The 14,601-nt window shown below is 40.9% G+C and overlaps 1 protein-coding gene across 1 annotated transcript in view; it reads left to right on the top strand.

Moving 5' to 3' along the window:
- The first annotated feature begins 418 nt into the window (after positions 1 to 418).
- The window catches only part of Ccar1 (cell division cycle and apoptosis regulator 1), a 41,269-nt gene continuing 27,086 nt past the window's right edge, over positions 419 to 14,601 (top strand). The window contains exons 1-7 of the mRNA XM_032889281.1: positions 419 to 571; positions 5,293 to 5,456; positions 6,462 to 6,506; positions 7,447 to 7,479; positions 9,899 to 10,092; positions 12,924 to 13,038; positions 13,156 to 13,348. Coding sequence (XP_032745172.1) covers positions 499 to 571; positions 5,293 to 5,456; positions 6,462 to 6,506; positions 7,447 to 7,479; positions 9,899 to 10,092; positions 12,924 to 13,038; positions 13,156 to 13,348 — 817 coding nt within the window. The 5' untranslated portion in view covers positions 419 to 498. The remainder of the gene's footprint in view (positions 572 to 5,292; positions 5,457 to 6,461; positions 6,507 to 7,446; positions 7,480 to 9,898; positions 10,093 to 12,923; positions 13,039 to 13,155; positions 13,349 to 14,601) is intronic.

Here is a 14,601-nt window from a genome sequence, read left to right as displayed (position 1 = left end):
TCAGGACCTCCGTTCATCGCCCAAAGAAACACTAAGGCTTTCTGTATCTATAAAGTTGCTGATTTCGTTTGTCCATGTAGAGTCTCGGCATATAGCCCTAGCTGGTCTGTAACGTCATATAAACCACGCTGGCCTGGAGTTTACAGAGATCCGCCTGCCTCTGCCTCCGGAGTGCTCGGTTTAAAGGCAGCGCCACCAAGCCACGCCACCAAGCCACCCCACGCCTTTTTAGGAAATGTCAGTGTAGTTACTGAAGGAAGTTCCTTTAAGTCTACCGCTAAGGATTTATCTTTTAAATAGAGTATTCATAGCGATCTGTTGATGGGTTGATAGTGCGTTTTCTTTCAAATGTTCAGTTGGCACTCATTCTACTTCTGGTTCTCATTTGGAACATGTCTTTAATATATCAGTTTCTCTAAACTAGCCTTTTGTTGTTTCCTTCCTTTATAGATATCTGCTATAGAAGAGAAACAAGTGAAGGTTTCCCCCCCTTGCATCATGGCTCAGTTTGGAGGACAGAAGAATCCACCATGGGCTACTCAGTTTACAGCCACAGCGGTGTCACAACCAGGTCAGGCAACTGAACACTTGTCCTGGAAATGAGTCTGTGAGGGCTGTCTCAGTTGTGATTTAGTCTAATGCAGAGGACAGTAAAATGATTGGAAATGATTTACCCTTTATTTTTAAAGAAACTTTTGAAAATTAACACAGGAGCAAAAACAAAACCGTTTATCCAGCAGTTTGAGCGCTTTTATAGTCTTAATTTCCTTTTTTGTTATTTGTGTCTTAACGTTTTTAATTTACGGAGGGACTTTGCCATTTGTCTTCCACTGTACTTTATCATTTTCGTTGGCCTTTGATACACAGTCTTCATTAGCAACAGTCCTTTGGTATGAGCCACCACACCCAGCTTATAGTTTTCAAATGCCTGAAGTTTATCTTTTTTTCTTTCGGGTTTTTGGTTTTTAGACAGGTTTGTCTGTGTAACCAGTAGACTTGGCTGTCCTGGAACTCACTCTGAGGACCAGGCTGGCCTCGGACTCAGAGATCCGCCTGCCTCTGCCTCCCAAATGCTGGAACATAATTAAAGTTGATTTAACTGTGTTTTATAGATCATGAATTTATTAGAGAGAATGAGCCAACTAGCTGGCCCTCCTTCCTTGCTTCTGTCCTTCCTTCTCTGTGGTGCTGGGGATTTGATCGTAGTGAGCTTCAAATAGAATGCATTTTGTTTAGCATGTTTTCAGTTTTAAGAAGATACATTTTAGGCCAGGTATGGTGGCACACATCTCAAAACAACAAAAATCAAAAAAGCAAAACTTAAAACAGCAGCAAAAAGAAAAAAGCCAAAATATTATAAAGTAAGTATATCTAATTTTTCTTTCTTTTCTTTATTTTTTTCCTGGTCATAGTCGTACATGCCTTTCATTCTGACATTTGGGAGGCACAGGCGGTGTATCTCTGAGTTCCGGGACAGCCAGGTCTACACAGAGAGACCTTATCTAGAGGATGGGAGAGCTGGGTACACACACACACAGGAAATCATAGATAAGTGAATTGAATTTAGGTTGCCAGTCTTGATGACAAGCACATTTACCCAGTGATCCTTCTCGCCGCCTTGTTGTGTATGTATAATGTATATGAGTGCAGGTAAGTGTGTGTGGAGGTTAGTGGCCAACTTTTGGGAGTAGGTTCTTTCCTTCCACGATGGGCTCTGAGAATTGAACCCAGGTTGTCAGACTTGTATGGCAAGTGATTTACCCCATTGAGTAATATTGCTGCTACATTTATAGTTTCAATTGTTTACATTTATGTAGAAATACTGACTATGAGAATTTAATACCAGGGAGGACCTTATAAGACATGTTTTGGTAGTAAAGTGCTTACACAGAACCCACAAAGCCTTGGATTTGATTTCTAGCACCTCAAAGCAGGTGTGGTGCCACAGATCTGAAATCAAGCACTCACTCCTGTGGTAGAGGCAGGAGGATCAGAAGTTCAAGTCATACTTTATTGAGTTTCAGGCTACCCTTGACTGAAAGTGTTCTGTCTCTGTCTGTCTGTCTGTCTGTCTCTCTCTCTCTCTCTCTCTGTGTGTATGTGTGTGTGTGTGTGTGTGTGCGTGTGTGTGTGTGTGTGTGTCTCTCAATCGTGTGCGTGGCCTGGGGGTAGGGGGTGGGTGAGATGAGTTGGTAGCTGGTGTTCAGTCTTTTAACGCCAGAACGTTTAGAGGCATTTAGGAGGTGGATTTCTATCAGTGTCAGTTCAGGCCAGCATGGTCTACATAGCAAGTTTCAGGGCTAAATAATGAGATCCTGTCTCAACCAAAAACAAACAAACGAACAAACAAAAACCCAATTACTAATAGTTTAAGGGAAAAAAAATAAATGTAAGCATCAAAGGAACACTTAGTTTCAAAATAAAGTCAAAAAAATTACTTCAGTTTTCCAGAGGTATAAATTAAAAAATAAATAAGTAAAAAGTAATTTGTTACTTATGGTGGGGTTTTCGTTTTTGTTTTTTTCCCCCCCAGGGCTTTTTTTACATGTGCAGGGCCAAACACAGTTTGCAGCAGTTCTACACATGCACCCTGTAGATTGCAGGTCCAACCGTACCTGTCTACCTGTGGTTGTCCTCGTACAATTCCTACTGCTTTGATAAAGACTGTAACCAAAAAACAACTTGGCTGTGGAGTTTATTTTAACTATCAGGTCACTCCATCCCTCAGAGAAGTCAAGGCAGGAAGTCAAGTTAGGAACCTAATGTTCCACAGGTTTGACTATAGGCCTGTCATGGAGGATTTTTCTCAATTGTAGCTCCCTCTTAGATAATTCTAGTCAGGTTGACAGTGAGAAAATGCCAGGATAATTAGCCTCTTGTCAACTGGAAGCACAAACACATTGTTCTAATTATGGTTACCATTGCTGTGATGAAACACTGACCAAGAGCAACTTGGGAGGGAAGGGTTTATTGACTTACACTTCAATAGCAGTGCTCATCCTTGAAGGAAGTCAGAACAGAACTCAGAACTCAAACTGGGCAGGAACTTGGAGGCAGAAGTTGATGCAGAGACCCCAGAGGAGTGTAGCTTACTGCTTTATTCCACATGACTTGCTCAGTTTGCTTTCTTAAAGAACCCAGGACTATCAGCCCAGGGGTGGCTCTACCCACAGTTGGCCAAGCCCTTTCCCCTCATCCACTAATTAAGAAGATGCCCTACAGGCTTGCCTACAGTCCAGTCTTATGGTGGCATTTTCTAAATTGAGGCTTCCACTCCAGAGAACTTAACTCTTGTCAAATTGTAATAAAACTAGCCAGCAGATATATTATAAATCAGTTATAACTTTTTCTTCTTGTTTATCTCCGTGATATCTTATTGATAGCAATAGCTCACTATAAAACACACTTGAAACTTTTTCCAAGATGGTTTCTCTGTGTGGCCTATGTATGTATGTATGTATGTATGTATGTATGTATGTATGTATGTATGTATGAGAGAATGTTTTGTCTACATGCATGTATCTGTGACTGTCTTGGAACTTTGTAAACCAGACTAGCCTCAGATTAGAGATCCATTTGCCTCTGCCTTTGGGTGTGTGCTACCCTGCCTGGTTTATAGTTTTCTAACTACAGTACAGTCTTCAGCCCCAGATGACAAGTATTGAGAGGCAAAGCAAAACAAAGGTTTCACTTACTGGTTCTGATGTCTTATTAATCACAATCTATCCTTCAGCCCCACTGACCAGAACTATAGATTCTTAATACAAAACAGCACAGGAGCAAGGACCTTCAATTTAGTGCCATACTATATAGTCTTGGCTTGCGATTTACTATGTAGAGTAGACTGGAGCTTGGACACAGAGATCCACCTTCCTCTGACTCCCAAGTACTGCCCAAGTGTAAGATTAGAGGCTTTTGCCTTTGCGCATGTGTATCTTTCTTATAGTCTAGGTTATCCTGGTACTACTTTTCTAGCCTTTAACTACTGCCTCCATTTCTTAAGAGCTGGGATTCTAGGTATGTACTACTGCACCCTGGTTTTTTGGGTTTGTTTGTTTGTTTGTTTGTTTGTTTTTTCCTTGAGATTATTTTTTATTTGTGTGTATATATCAGTGTTAGTGAATGCCACCCACATGTGTGAATGCCTGTGTAGGCCAGAAGAGGGTGTCAGCTCCCTTAGAGCTGGAGTAGTTACAGACAGTTGTGAGCCACCCAGTACGAGTGTTGTGAACCCAACACTTGCCTTTCTGGAAGAACAGCAAATGTATGAATGCTGCCTGCATCTATGTATATGTGGGACTTGTATGCCTGGTGTCTTTTGGAGGTCAGAAGAGGTACCCTGGAAATATTTTCCACTGGAAATCTGTCAAAGTCAGGTCCTCCCAGCACCTCCTCTTACTTTCTCATCTGCTTGTAGGTAAAACAGTCACTCTTTTCTTTTACAATGTTGAAGATCAGGCTTCTACTTACCAAGCAATTGTTCTGTCATTGAGCTAGTTTTCTGCTCAAGAGTAAATTGTAGGTTAGTAAAATGGTAATTCCCCACCCCCCCACCCCCGAGGCTGGGGACCGAACCCAGGACCTTGCGTTTCCTAGGCAAGTGCTCTACCACTGAGCCAAATCCCCAACCCCAAAATGGTAATTTTTTAAAGGTCTTGTCTATCTTTTGTTTTCTTTTGAGAAAGTCTGATATGGCCTTCTCTGACCTGGATCTTGTTACCTTCGGCAAACTCTTGGTTGTCCTGTCTACAACCTCCTAATGCAGGGGTTACAGCCGTTTGTTGCCACGTGTATTAGTTAGGGTTTCATTGCTGTGAAGAGACGCCATAACAAAGTAACTCTTATAAAGGCAAACATTTAATGGGGCTGGCTTACAGTTTCACAGTGAAATACTTCTCCAACAAGCTCACACTTCCTTATAGTGCCACTTCCCATGGGCTAAGCATATTCAAACTACCACACCATGCTTGATTGAAAATAATTTTTATTTTTTGAGACTAGATCTTTCTATGTATCCTTAGCCGTCCTGGAACTTGATATATAGACCCAGGTGGATTCAGACTTAGAGAGTCTGACTGCATTCTAGTCCTAGGATTAAAGGTGTGTGCCACCACTTCCAACTCTGACAGACACTTCTGATTAGACTCTGAGTCTAGGTGAAGTTGGTTATGTTCCTGAAGTGTAGGTGAGTAGAGCCAATTTTCCTTATATTTGTTATGGAAGTCACGGGAGATTACTTGGTCCGGAAACACGTAATCTTGGTCACTCTTCTCTCTTTTAATCTCATTGTAGCTGCACTAGGTGTTCAGCAGCCATCACTTCTGGGAGCGTCCCCTACCATCTATACGCAGCAGACTGCATTGGCGGCCGCAGGCCTTACCACGCAGACACCAGCAAACTATCAGTTAACACAAACTGCGGCACTGCAGCAGCAAGCTGCAGCTGTCTTACAGCAGGTGAGTCTTAAAGTGATGTCTGAGGTGATACAGTGATAGTCTACCTAGAGTTGCTGTCTGTTTTGTTCTCTTATTTGTTCATTCTTTTGTTTTTGAGACAGGTTGTCTGTGTTGTTTATGTTTATCTTGAACACATGATGCTCCTACTTAGCATCCCAAGGGTTTACTAGTATGATTGTCTGCTACCTCTGTATTTCAACAGTGAACAATTGTAGACTAAAAAAGCTGTTGTCACAGGACACGCCGTCAATCTCTGCAAGCTCTCTGCAGGCAGAGGGAGGCCGATTTCCCTAAGGTCGTGGCCAACCTGGCCTACAAATTGAGTTCCAAATCAGCCAGAGCAATTTTACCTGGTGGTACATACCTGTAATCTCAGCACGTGGGACAGGCAAGGAGGAGAATATTGAATTTGAGCCATTCCTGGAATACATAGCAGGAAGCTATCTGAAGACAAAATGAATTAAAAACAGAAAGTTTCTATGTTTTTTACAAAGTATAGTTTTATCATCAGAAATTTTAAATTCTTTTGTTTGTTTGTTTGGATTTTGTTCGGTTGGTTTTGGGTGTTTGTTTGTTTGTTTGTTTGTTTGTTTTTTGAGACAGTGTCCTGGAATTTGATCTCTAGACCAGGCTGGCCTCAAACTCACAGAAATATACCTGCTCCTGCCTCTTGAGCACTGGGATTAAAGGCATGTGTCACCACTTTCTGGCAGAATCTTCTTAAATTGGACATATATACCTTAACCATTTTATGAAAATCTCAACTGCAATAGCTCACTTACTTAATTTTTTTTTTTTTTTTTTTTTTTTTTTCGGAGCTGGGGACCAAACCCAGGGCTTTGTGCTCGCTAGGCAAGCGCTCTTCCGCTGAGCTAAATCCCCAACCCCTTAATTTTTACTTGAAATGTAGCTGGTTTAGAAAATTTCAGTGTACTTTTTATCTATATCTACATTATTTTGAGAATGAATAATCTTAACCTTGCCTCCTTTAATTATCTTTTTCAGCAATATTCACAACCTCAGCAGGCCTTGTATAGTGTGCAACAGCAGGTTTGTATACTTTTTTGGTAAAAAATGATTTAAAAACAACAATTTCCTACTTCCCCCACATTTAAGTGACACACTGTTTAAATTCCTTCTTTCTATCCACCTTAAAATACTCAAATCTTAAAAGTTTCAAATCCTTTGGGTGGGATAGGAAACAGCTAATTCCACAATACACTTTTTCCCTTCACCCCCAGACAAATCAGCTTTTTAAATTTAAATTAATATAGTTATTTTGAGACAGTCACTGTATAGCCATGGCCTGAGACTCTTCTGCAGACCAGGCAGATGCTGGGATTACAGATATGCACCATTACAACGGGCTCCAACTTCTTTATTTCTATTAATGTAGCTTAGTACTTAGTTACTGAGTTAGAAATGTTAGGTACGGGGTTGGGGATTTAGCTCAGTGGGGATTTAGCCCAAGGCCCTGGGTTTGGTCCCCAGCTCCGGAAAAAAAGAAAAGAGAAAGAGAAAATTAAAAAAAAAAAGAAATGTCAGGTACATGTTTTGAAGTAGTTGTCGGTGAGTCCTGCTAGTTATGGGTTGCTTTTCACAGTTTTTAAATAAATAGGCTAATGTGTAAGACCAAGACCAGGGCTCTGCAGACATGGCTTAGTGTTTACGAGCACTTGCTGGTCCTCAAGAGGGGCTGGTTCAGTTCTTAGCACCCATATGGTGGCTCACAACTGTAACTTTAGTCCAGAGTTGGATTCGCAATACGCGTGTCTGGTGGTTCACAAACATCTGTGATTCCCAATTCCCAGGGATCTTGATATGCTCTTTTGTCCTCTGCCACCACAAGGCATGCACTTGATGCTGTTATACATCCCAGGCAAAACACCCATGCACATAAGATTAAAGATAAAATTGACAAAGCAAGAACACCTCTACAAATCTCTGAAATACACATACCGATTGACCTTGTTTCTTTTTTTACTTTCAGTTACAGCAACCCCAGCAGACCATTTTAACACAGGTTAGTTTGATGTGAATTTCTTTCGAGCATCTGAGTTATTTCCATTGTAGTTTTTCAATAAGGATTAAAAGATAATTTGTTTGAGTTGTATAACCACATGTAATATTTATTGTTGGATAAATATTCTGTGTTATGGATATGAACTGTGTGTTACAGGCTTCCTATTTATTTATTTATTTGCTTACTTAGGGTTTTTCGAGACAGGGTTTCTCTGTGTTGCCCTGGCTGTCCTGGAACTTGCTCTGTAAACCAGGCTAGCCTTGAACTCACAGAGATCTGCCTGTCTCTATCTCCTCAGTGCTGGGATCAAAGACATGTGCAACCACCTCCAGGTTGCTTCCATTTATTTTAAAGGAAGGAATGAGCGATGGATGAATGGATGCAGGGATGCATGGACGGATGGACAGACAGAACTTTAACAATCAATAGGAGGTAGTTTTTTCAGTACAAAACTGGGTATATGAAACTTCTCAGATAAAATAGAAGCTTTTTACCTTCTAATTCTTTGTACAGTTTAAGTTAGGAATCTGTTACTTCATTTTTGTTTCTCTGTGATGGGTCTCTTATATCCCAGGCTGGCCTCAATTGGCTGTATTGCCAGAGATGACCTTGCATTTCTTGTCCTCCTGCTTCCGATTCCCTGGTGCCATGTTCTACAGTGTTTGGTTTATAAAGTGCTGGAAATCTGTGTCAGTTAGCTAGAGGACATATAGAAAGGCATTTCATGTCTTATTCTGGCTTCCGTCACATCCGAGTGCATGTGATATATACATAGCATACCATTTTCTCCTAGCACTCGTTTAGCAAGCACTCTAGCAGCTAAGTTATTCCCCCAGACCCTGTTACTTTTTCTTTTTTTTTTTAAATACGGGACTAGAGAGATGCCTGAGCATGCAATTAAGAGGAGCTTGCTACTGTTCAGGGGACTGACCCATGTCAGTTTCCGTCTTACAGCTGCCTGTAACTGGCTCTAGCTCCAGGAACTACCTATTGCCCTTTTTGACTACATTGGACACACATACACATACACATACACATACAGATACACACCCATATACATTAATAAAAATCTAAAGATCGGGGTTGGGGATTTAGCTCAGTGGTAGAGCGCTTGCCTAGGAAGCGCAAGGCCCTGGGTTCGATCCCCAGCTCCGAAAAAAAGAACCAAAAAAAAAAAAAAATCTAAAGATCTCATAATATACTAGGATGCTGATGCCTTCAATCCTAGCATTAGAGAGGCAGCGACATGGTCAAACTCTGTAAGTTTAAGGCCAAACAATTTCAGGCAGCCCAAGCTACAAAGTGAGACCCTGTCTAAAACAAACAATAAACAAACAAGCCGACCACCAAGAACACTTGTATTGAGAAGTCGTCTTCCTTAACTACAGCATTATAATTGGGCCAAGCTTAGTGATACACGCCTGTAGCCTGTAGTCCCAGCAGCGGGCAAGGGACCCCAGATTAGATGGCAGTTTGGGTTACATAGGAAGTTCTTTCTTTATAAAGCAAACAAACAAAAACTAAATTACTCTGGGTGCTCACTTAGTGTGTTTGAGGCCCCAGGTTTGATTATCAGGACTGACACACATTTGAACATACACCACAGAACAAGAACATAAGTTGACAAATGTTTAATTATTTTCTATTTAAAAATTAAAGTTACTCTTAAGTATGTGGTAGTGTATATTTGGATGCATGTCAAGATCAGAGGATAATTTGCAGGTCAGTTTTCTCCTATGTCAGTTCTAGGGCGTGAACTCAGGTCATCAGGCTGAGCTCTGACTCATTTTCAATTCCTAACAAAATTTTCCAAGTGTGAAAGCTATAGTAGTGTCTTTCCTGAGAACCAGTTTCTCCCAGACTATGACTGAGAGCATTGGCACTGTAGGAAATTAAAGTGTCCTGAGACAGTAACTTTGGTCAAATTTAAAAAATATGCTCAGTTGTTAAACAGTGTTTAGGGCTTTAATAAGCCTTTACTAGAAAGATTGTTTAGTTGGCTGGTCTTTTTTGAGTTAGCATATCACATTATTTTCCCTTGCTCAAGCCTGTGTCACTTGAGCCTCATGGCTCAGCTTCCTGTATGCTGGGATTGTGGGAATTAGCCTCCATACTCGGGATCTGAGATTTGTGCATAAGTTTGTGTGCAAACACATATACGTGTTTGAGAGGGCAAGAGACAACTTTAAGTATTCCTTGGGGACCATCTACTGTTTTACTTTGAGATAGGATATCAGTGCAGGCTGGACTGGTCATCAAGCTTCTACCTCTCCAGCACTATAAATAATTCATAACTTGCCTAGTTGTTTGTTTGTTTCCCTGTTTCGGGAATTTCCTGTTGGTTTGGGCCATTGACTAGTGCAATGCCTGAGCGTGCGGTTATTTGCAAGACTTAATGTGATGTTGCTTTGTTTGATAGCCAGCTGTTGCATTGCCCACAAGCCTTAGCCTGTCTACTCCTCAGCCTGCAGCACAGATTACTGTGTCCTATCCAACACCAAGGTCCAGTCAACAGCAGACTCAATCTCAGAAGCAGCGTGTTTTCACAGGAGTGGTTACAAAACTACATGATACGTTTGGATTTGTGGATGAAGATGTATTCTTTCAGCTTGGGTAAAAACTTCATTAGATGTCGATTGATATATATATGGAGTAGTAACATTTTCTTAATCATGGCAAAAATTATAGTTTATAATTTTATTTTTAAATCAGTATGTTTATACTTATGCCCTTTTTGATAAAATTGCAATGTGTTTGGGAATGTGGGGTTTACATACTTTGGGAGGTTGAAGGTGGGAGTTGGTTCTCTCCTGTCATGTGGATTTCAGGGATCAGGCTCAGTCCCCACGCTTGGGAATAAGTGCTAATTTCTTTCTGATTCTTTATAAATGTCAGTTAGGCAACAGCTCTAATAACACTCAAGTCCAAGCTTAGAATTAAATTAGAGATTAAGGTAAATTAAGGTGTTTTACACCTTTAATCCCAGCACTTGGATGGCAGAGGCAGGTGGACCTCTGATTTCTAGTCTAGCCTGAGCTGCATAGTTCCAGAACAGTTGGGCTTTATAGAAAGACCTTTGCCTCAAAACAAACAAATGGAATAAGATATAGGTTGAATTTAAAAAATTGAAATTGGTTTTTACATATTTAATTCTGACTAATAATTTTTTTCTAAGTGTGTGTGTGTGTGTGTGTGTGTGTGTGTGTGTGTGTGTGCGCGTTTCTGTATATGTTTCTGTATATGCAGGCCAGAGGTTGGTTTTGTTCTTTATTTTTCTCCATCATACATTTATTTTATGACAAGATCTCCCACTTAACTTGGAATTCAGCATCTCTGAGAGACTGGCTGTCCTTCAGGTCCCTTGGGTCTGTCACTGCCCTCCTAATCCCATGGTTACAGGTTTATGTCACCATGCCCAGGTTTTATGTTGGTTTTTGGATTCAGTCTTGGCTCCTCATGCTTGTATAGCAAGTATTTCACTTTCTACTTGCTAGACTTGACAATGAATCCTCTCCTGCTTCTAAAAAATAAGTTGGTGGTGGTGGTGGTTGTTTTGAGATAGGAGCTCATTGTGCAGCCCTAGCTGGCTTAGAATTTACTGTATAGACTGTGTACAGGCTCACAGTGAACGCACAGAAATCCATCTGCCTTTGCCTCCTGAGTGCTGAGATTTAGGTGTTTGCTACCTTGCCTGGTCAAAGGACATTAAGGTTTTGTTATTTTGTTTAGTTGCCTCCCTCCCCCCCAACCCCCTTTTTTTTTTGAAAGGGTTTTACTATGCAGTCTTGGCTGACTACTTGCTATGTAGACCAGGCCCAGGCTGGCCTTGAACTCACAGATACTCTGTCTTTGCCTTCTAGATGCTAGGATTAAAGGTGTGGACCACTCTGTCTGACAAATAGGTTTTCAATTGAAACAAAATTTAGTGTTCTGTTTTTCTTCTAATGTCTCTATTATCTTCCTCATTTTTGTGATAGCAGTTGCAGGAAATAGGATTTTTTTTCTTTTAAGATTATTTTTTTGTGTGTACATGAGGGAGTTGTTAGAAAAGTGCATGAACAGAGGACAAAGGAAGACATTGGGGTGTCCTGCTCAGTCCCCCCCCCCTTTTGGGGGGGCAGGGTTTCACTTGTAGCCTTGGTGTTCTGGAACTCTGTATGTGACCAGACATCAGACTGGACTTGAATTCATGGAAGAGATCAGAGTGAATTCATACAAGAGATCTGCCTGCCGCTGTTTTCTGAGTTCTGAGATTAAAGACATGTGCTGCCACTTCCATTCCGCCCTGCTTTTGAAACAGGCTTTATCACTGAATCTGGAGCTAGGCTAGGCCACCAAAACCCAGTGACCCCTCTAGCTCTCCTCTTAGAGCACTGCGTGTAGGCATGAGGAATCATGCTCAGCTTCTTACATGTATTCTGACATGATGACTCAGGTCCACATGCTTGCCCAGCATAAGGCTGTGCCCACTTAACCATCTAACCTCAGGTGATTTTATTGAACTAAAAAAGTACTGTACTAGAGAAAACTACTTACTGATCAATATTTTCCTGTTGTTGGGCCACCTTTTTTCCATTTTCTCTCTAAAATCTTATTCTTATGGTATTACAGCAAGATGGTTTTGTACATAGAGGAGCATTGAGAAAATACAAGGCAAATTGTTCCTGTACTTGAATCCTTCTTGTTTATGTAAATGAGAAGGGAAAATGTATTCAACTTAAAAATGAGTCTTGGAGAGCTGGCTTTTCAGTTAAGGGTGCTTCAAGCTCCTGCAAAAGACTGTTGTTCAGTTCCCAGCATGCATGTGAGGTGGATCACAGACAGCTACCTGTAACTCTAGCCCCAAGGCATTTGATTCCTCTGATTTCTAGGGCACCAGTTCACGTGAGCATGTCCATAACAGACCCCTCAGATCATTAGGAGTAAATCTTCATGACTGCAAGATGGCTCAGCCGTTTAAAGCACTCGTTATTCCTGCAGAAGACCCGTGGCTAGCTCCCGTCACCTGTACTGTGGTTCCCATTCATCTGTTATTATAGTGCCAGGGATCAGAGCCCATCTTCTGATCTCCATGGTCCTGGCACAAATGTGGTCTATATATTTATATGCAGGTGAATATTTATACACAAACAAGTAACAAAAACACCTTTAAAAGATAAATAAGCAAACATGAACATGCCATCCAGACTCCATTTTAGTTGTCTTTATGCTTTAAAAAATCACTGTAGTTTTTGAGGCAGAGTCTGTCAGATCTCTGTGAGGCCAGCCTGATATACATAGTGATTTCTGGGCCTGCCAAGGCTCCATAAACAGACCCTGTTTCCAAAAGAAAAGAAGCAAAACAAAGAAATAAGTGTATAAATCTTTGTGTGGGAAGAGCCCTCTAGTTATATATAAATCAATTTGAAAGAATTTCTCTTATGCCTGTGTTTACTTTTTTCCAGTGCTGTTAAAGGGAAAACCCCCCAAGTGGGTGATAGAGTCTTGGTTGAAGCAACTTATAATCCTAATATGCCTTTTAAATGGAATGCACAAAGAATTCAGACACTACCAAATCAGGTACGTAGTTACTGAGTTGCTACTGTGGACACTTGGTACTTGACATTTCTGTTTTGCACTGTAATATCTTTTTAAAGAACTTTATTTATTTGTTTGTTTGGTTTGTTTTGTTTTTAGAATCAGTCCCAAACCCAACCTTTACTGAAGACTCCTACTGCTGTTATCCAGCCGATTGTGCCACAGACAACATTTGGTGTTCAGGCACAGCCCCAACCCCAGTCATTATTGCAAGCCCAGATCTCAGCTGCTTCTATTACACCCCTATTGCAGACGCAGCCACAGCCCTTACTACAGCAGCCACAGCAGAAAGGTATTAAATGTGATGTATCTTCACTTCTTGTTTCCACTGAATGCGTAGATGTTTAAACTGCTAACATAATAAGAACATGCTTCTAATTACAAAGGTATCATGGACTTCAGGAAAACATGAACAGAACATTTTCTACTCTTGAATTTTCCCTTTTAGCTGTGATAAAATACGGTCTAAAACCAACTTGAGGAAAGGGTTACTTGGCTTACAGTTTATATTCCATCATTGAGGACTGTCAGGACAGGATCTGAAGCAGAGACTGTGGAGGAATGCTGCTTTCTGACTTGCTCTCCACACTTGCCCACTGTTTTCCCACACTGCCCAGCACCATCAACCCAGTGGTGGCTTCACCCACAGTAGGCTGCTCCCTCCCCACATCAGTCATTAGTCAAGAAAATGTGATGTATCTTTAGTTGGTTGGTTGGTTTGGTCTGATGGGGATGGTTTTCTTAGCTGGTTCCCTCTTTTTTTTTTTTTTTTTTTTTTTTTTTTTTTTTTAAAGATTTATTTATTCATTTATTATATATAAGTACACTGTAGCTGTCTTCAGATACACCAGAAGAGGGCATCGGATCTCATTACAGATGGTTGTGAGCCACCATGTGGTTGCTGGGAATTGAACTCAGGACCTCTGTAAGAGTAGTCGGGTGCTCTTAACCACTGAGCCATCTCTCCAGCCCCAGTTCCCTCTTTCAAGATGATTTTAGTTTGTTTCAAGTTGACAATAAAGCTGACGAGTGTGAAATGGAATGTTTTTGTTTTTGCTTTCTAATGTTTGCAGTAAATACACATAGCATGGGCATCATCCCTGCCTCAGCACACACTGAGTGTCATACATTGTTCCCATGTTCTTCCAGCTGCTCTCTCTGGGATCTCCCCCAGTCTATAGATGATCTTTTTTCTTTCAGTCCCCTTTGCTGATGTCCTACCGCATGTTTTGTACCGTCTGATCTTCACTAGCATGCCCTTTTTCTCTCAATCTCTCTTATACTTTTGTTATTTACAATATAAATAAGCACACACATTTAAATTGAGCTTCTGCATATGAGAAAAATCATACAGTATGTGTTGTTCTGAATCTTTACATGTAGCATTATGATTTTTGATTGAATCAGTTTTATTGCACATACCACGATTTCATTTTTCCCTTATGGTTGCATAAAAGTGCATTTCGCACACGCACACACACACACACACGCACACACATACACACATGCACATGCTACCTTTGTTGGTGAGTGCTATTTCTTATG

Source organism: Rattus rattus, chromosome 18, assembly GCF_011064425.1.
Source record: "Rattus rattus isolate New Zealand chromosome 18, Rrattus_CSIRO_v1, whole genome shotgun sequence".
In the NCBI taxonomy this organism is placed as follows: domain Eukaryota; kingdom Metazoa; phylum Chordata; class Mammalia; order Rodentia; family Muridae; genus Rattus; species Rattus rattus.
Note: the sequence above shows the minus strand (reverse complement) of the source record. Positions and strands in the feature narration are given on the sequence as shown.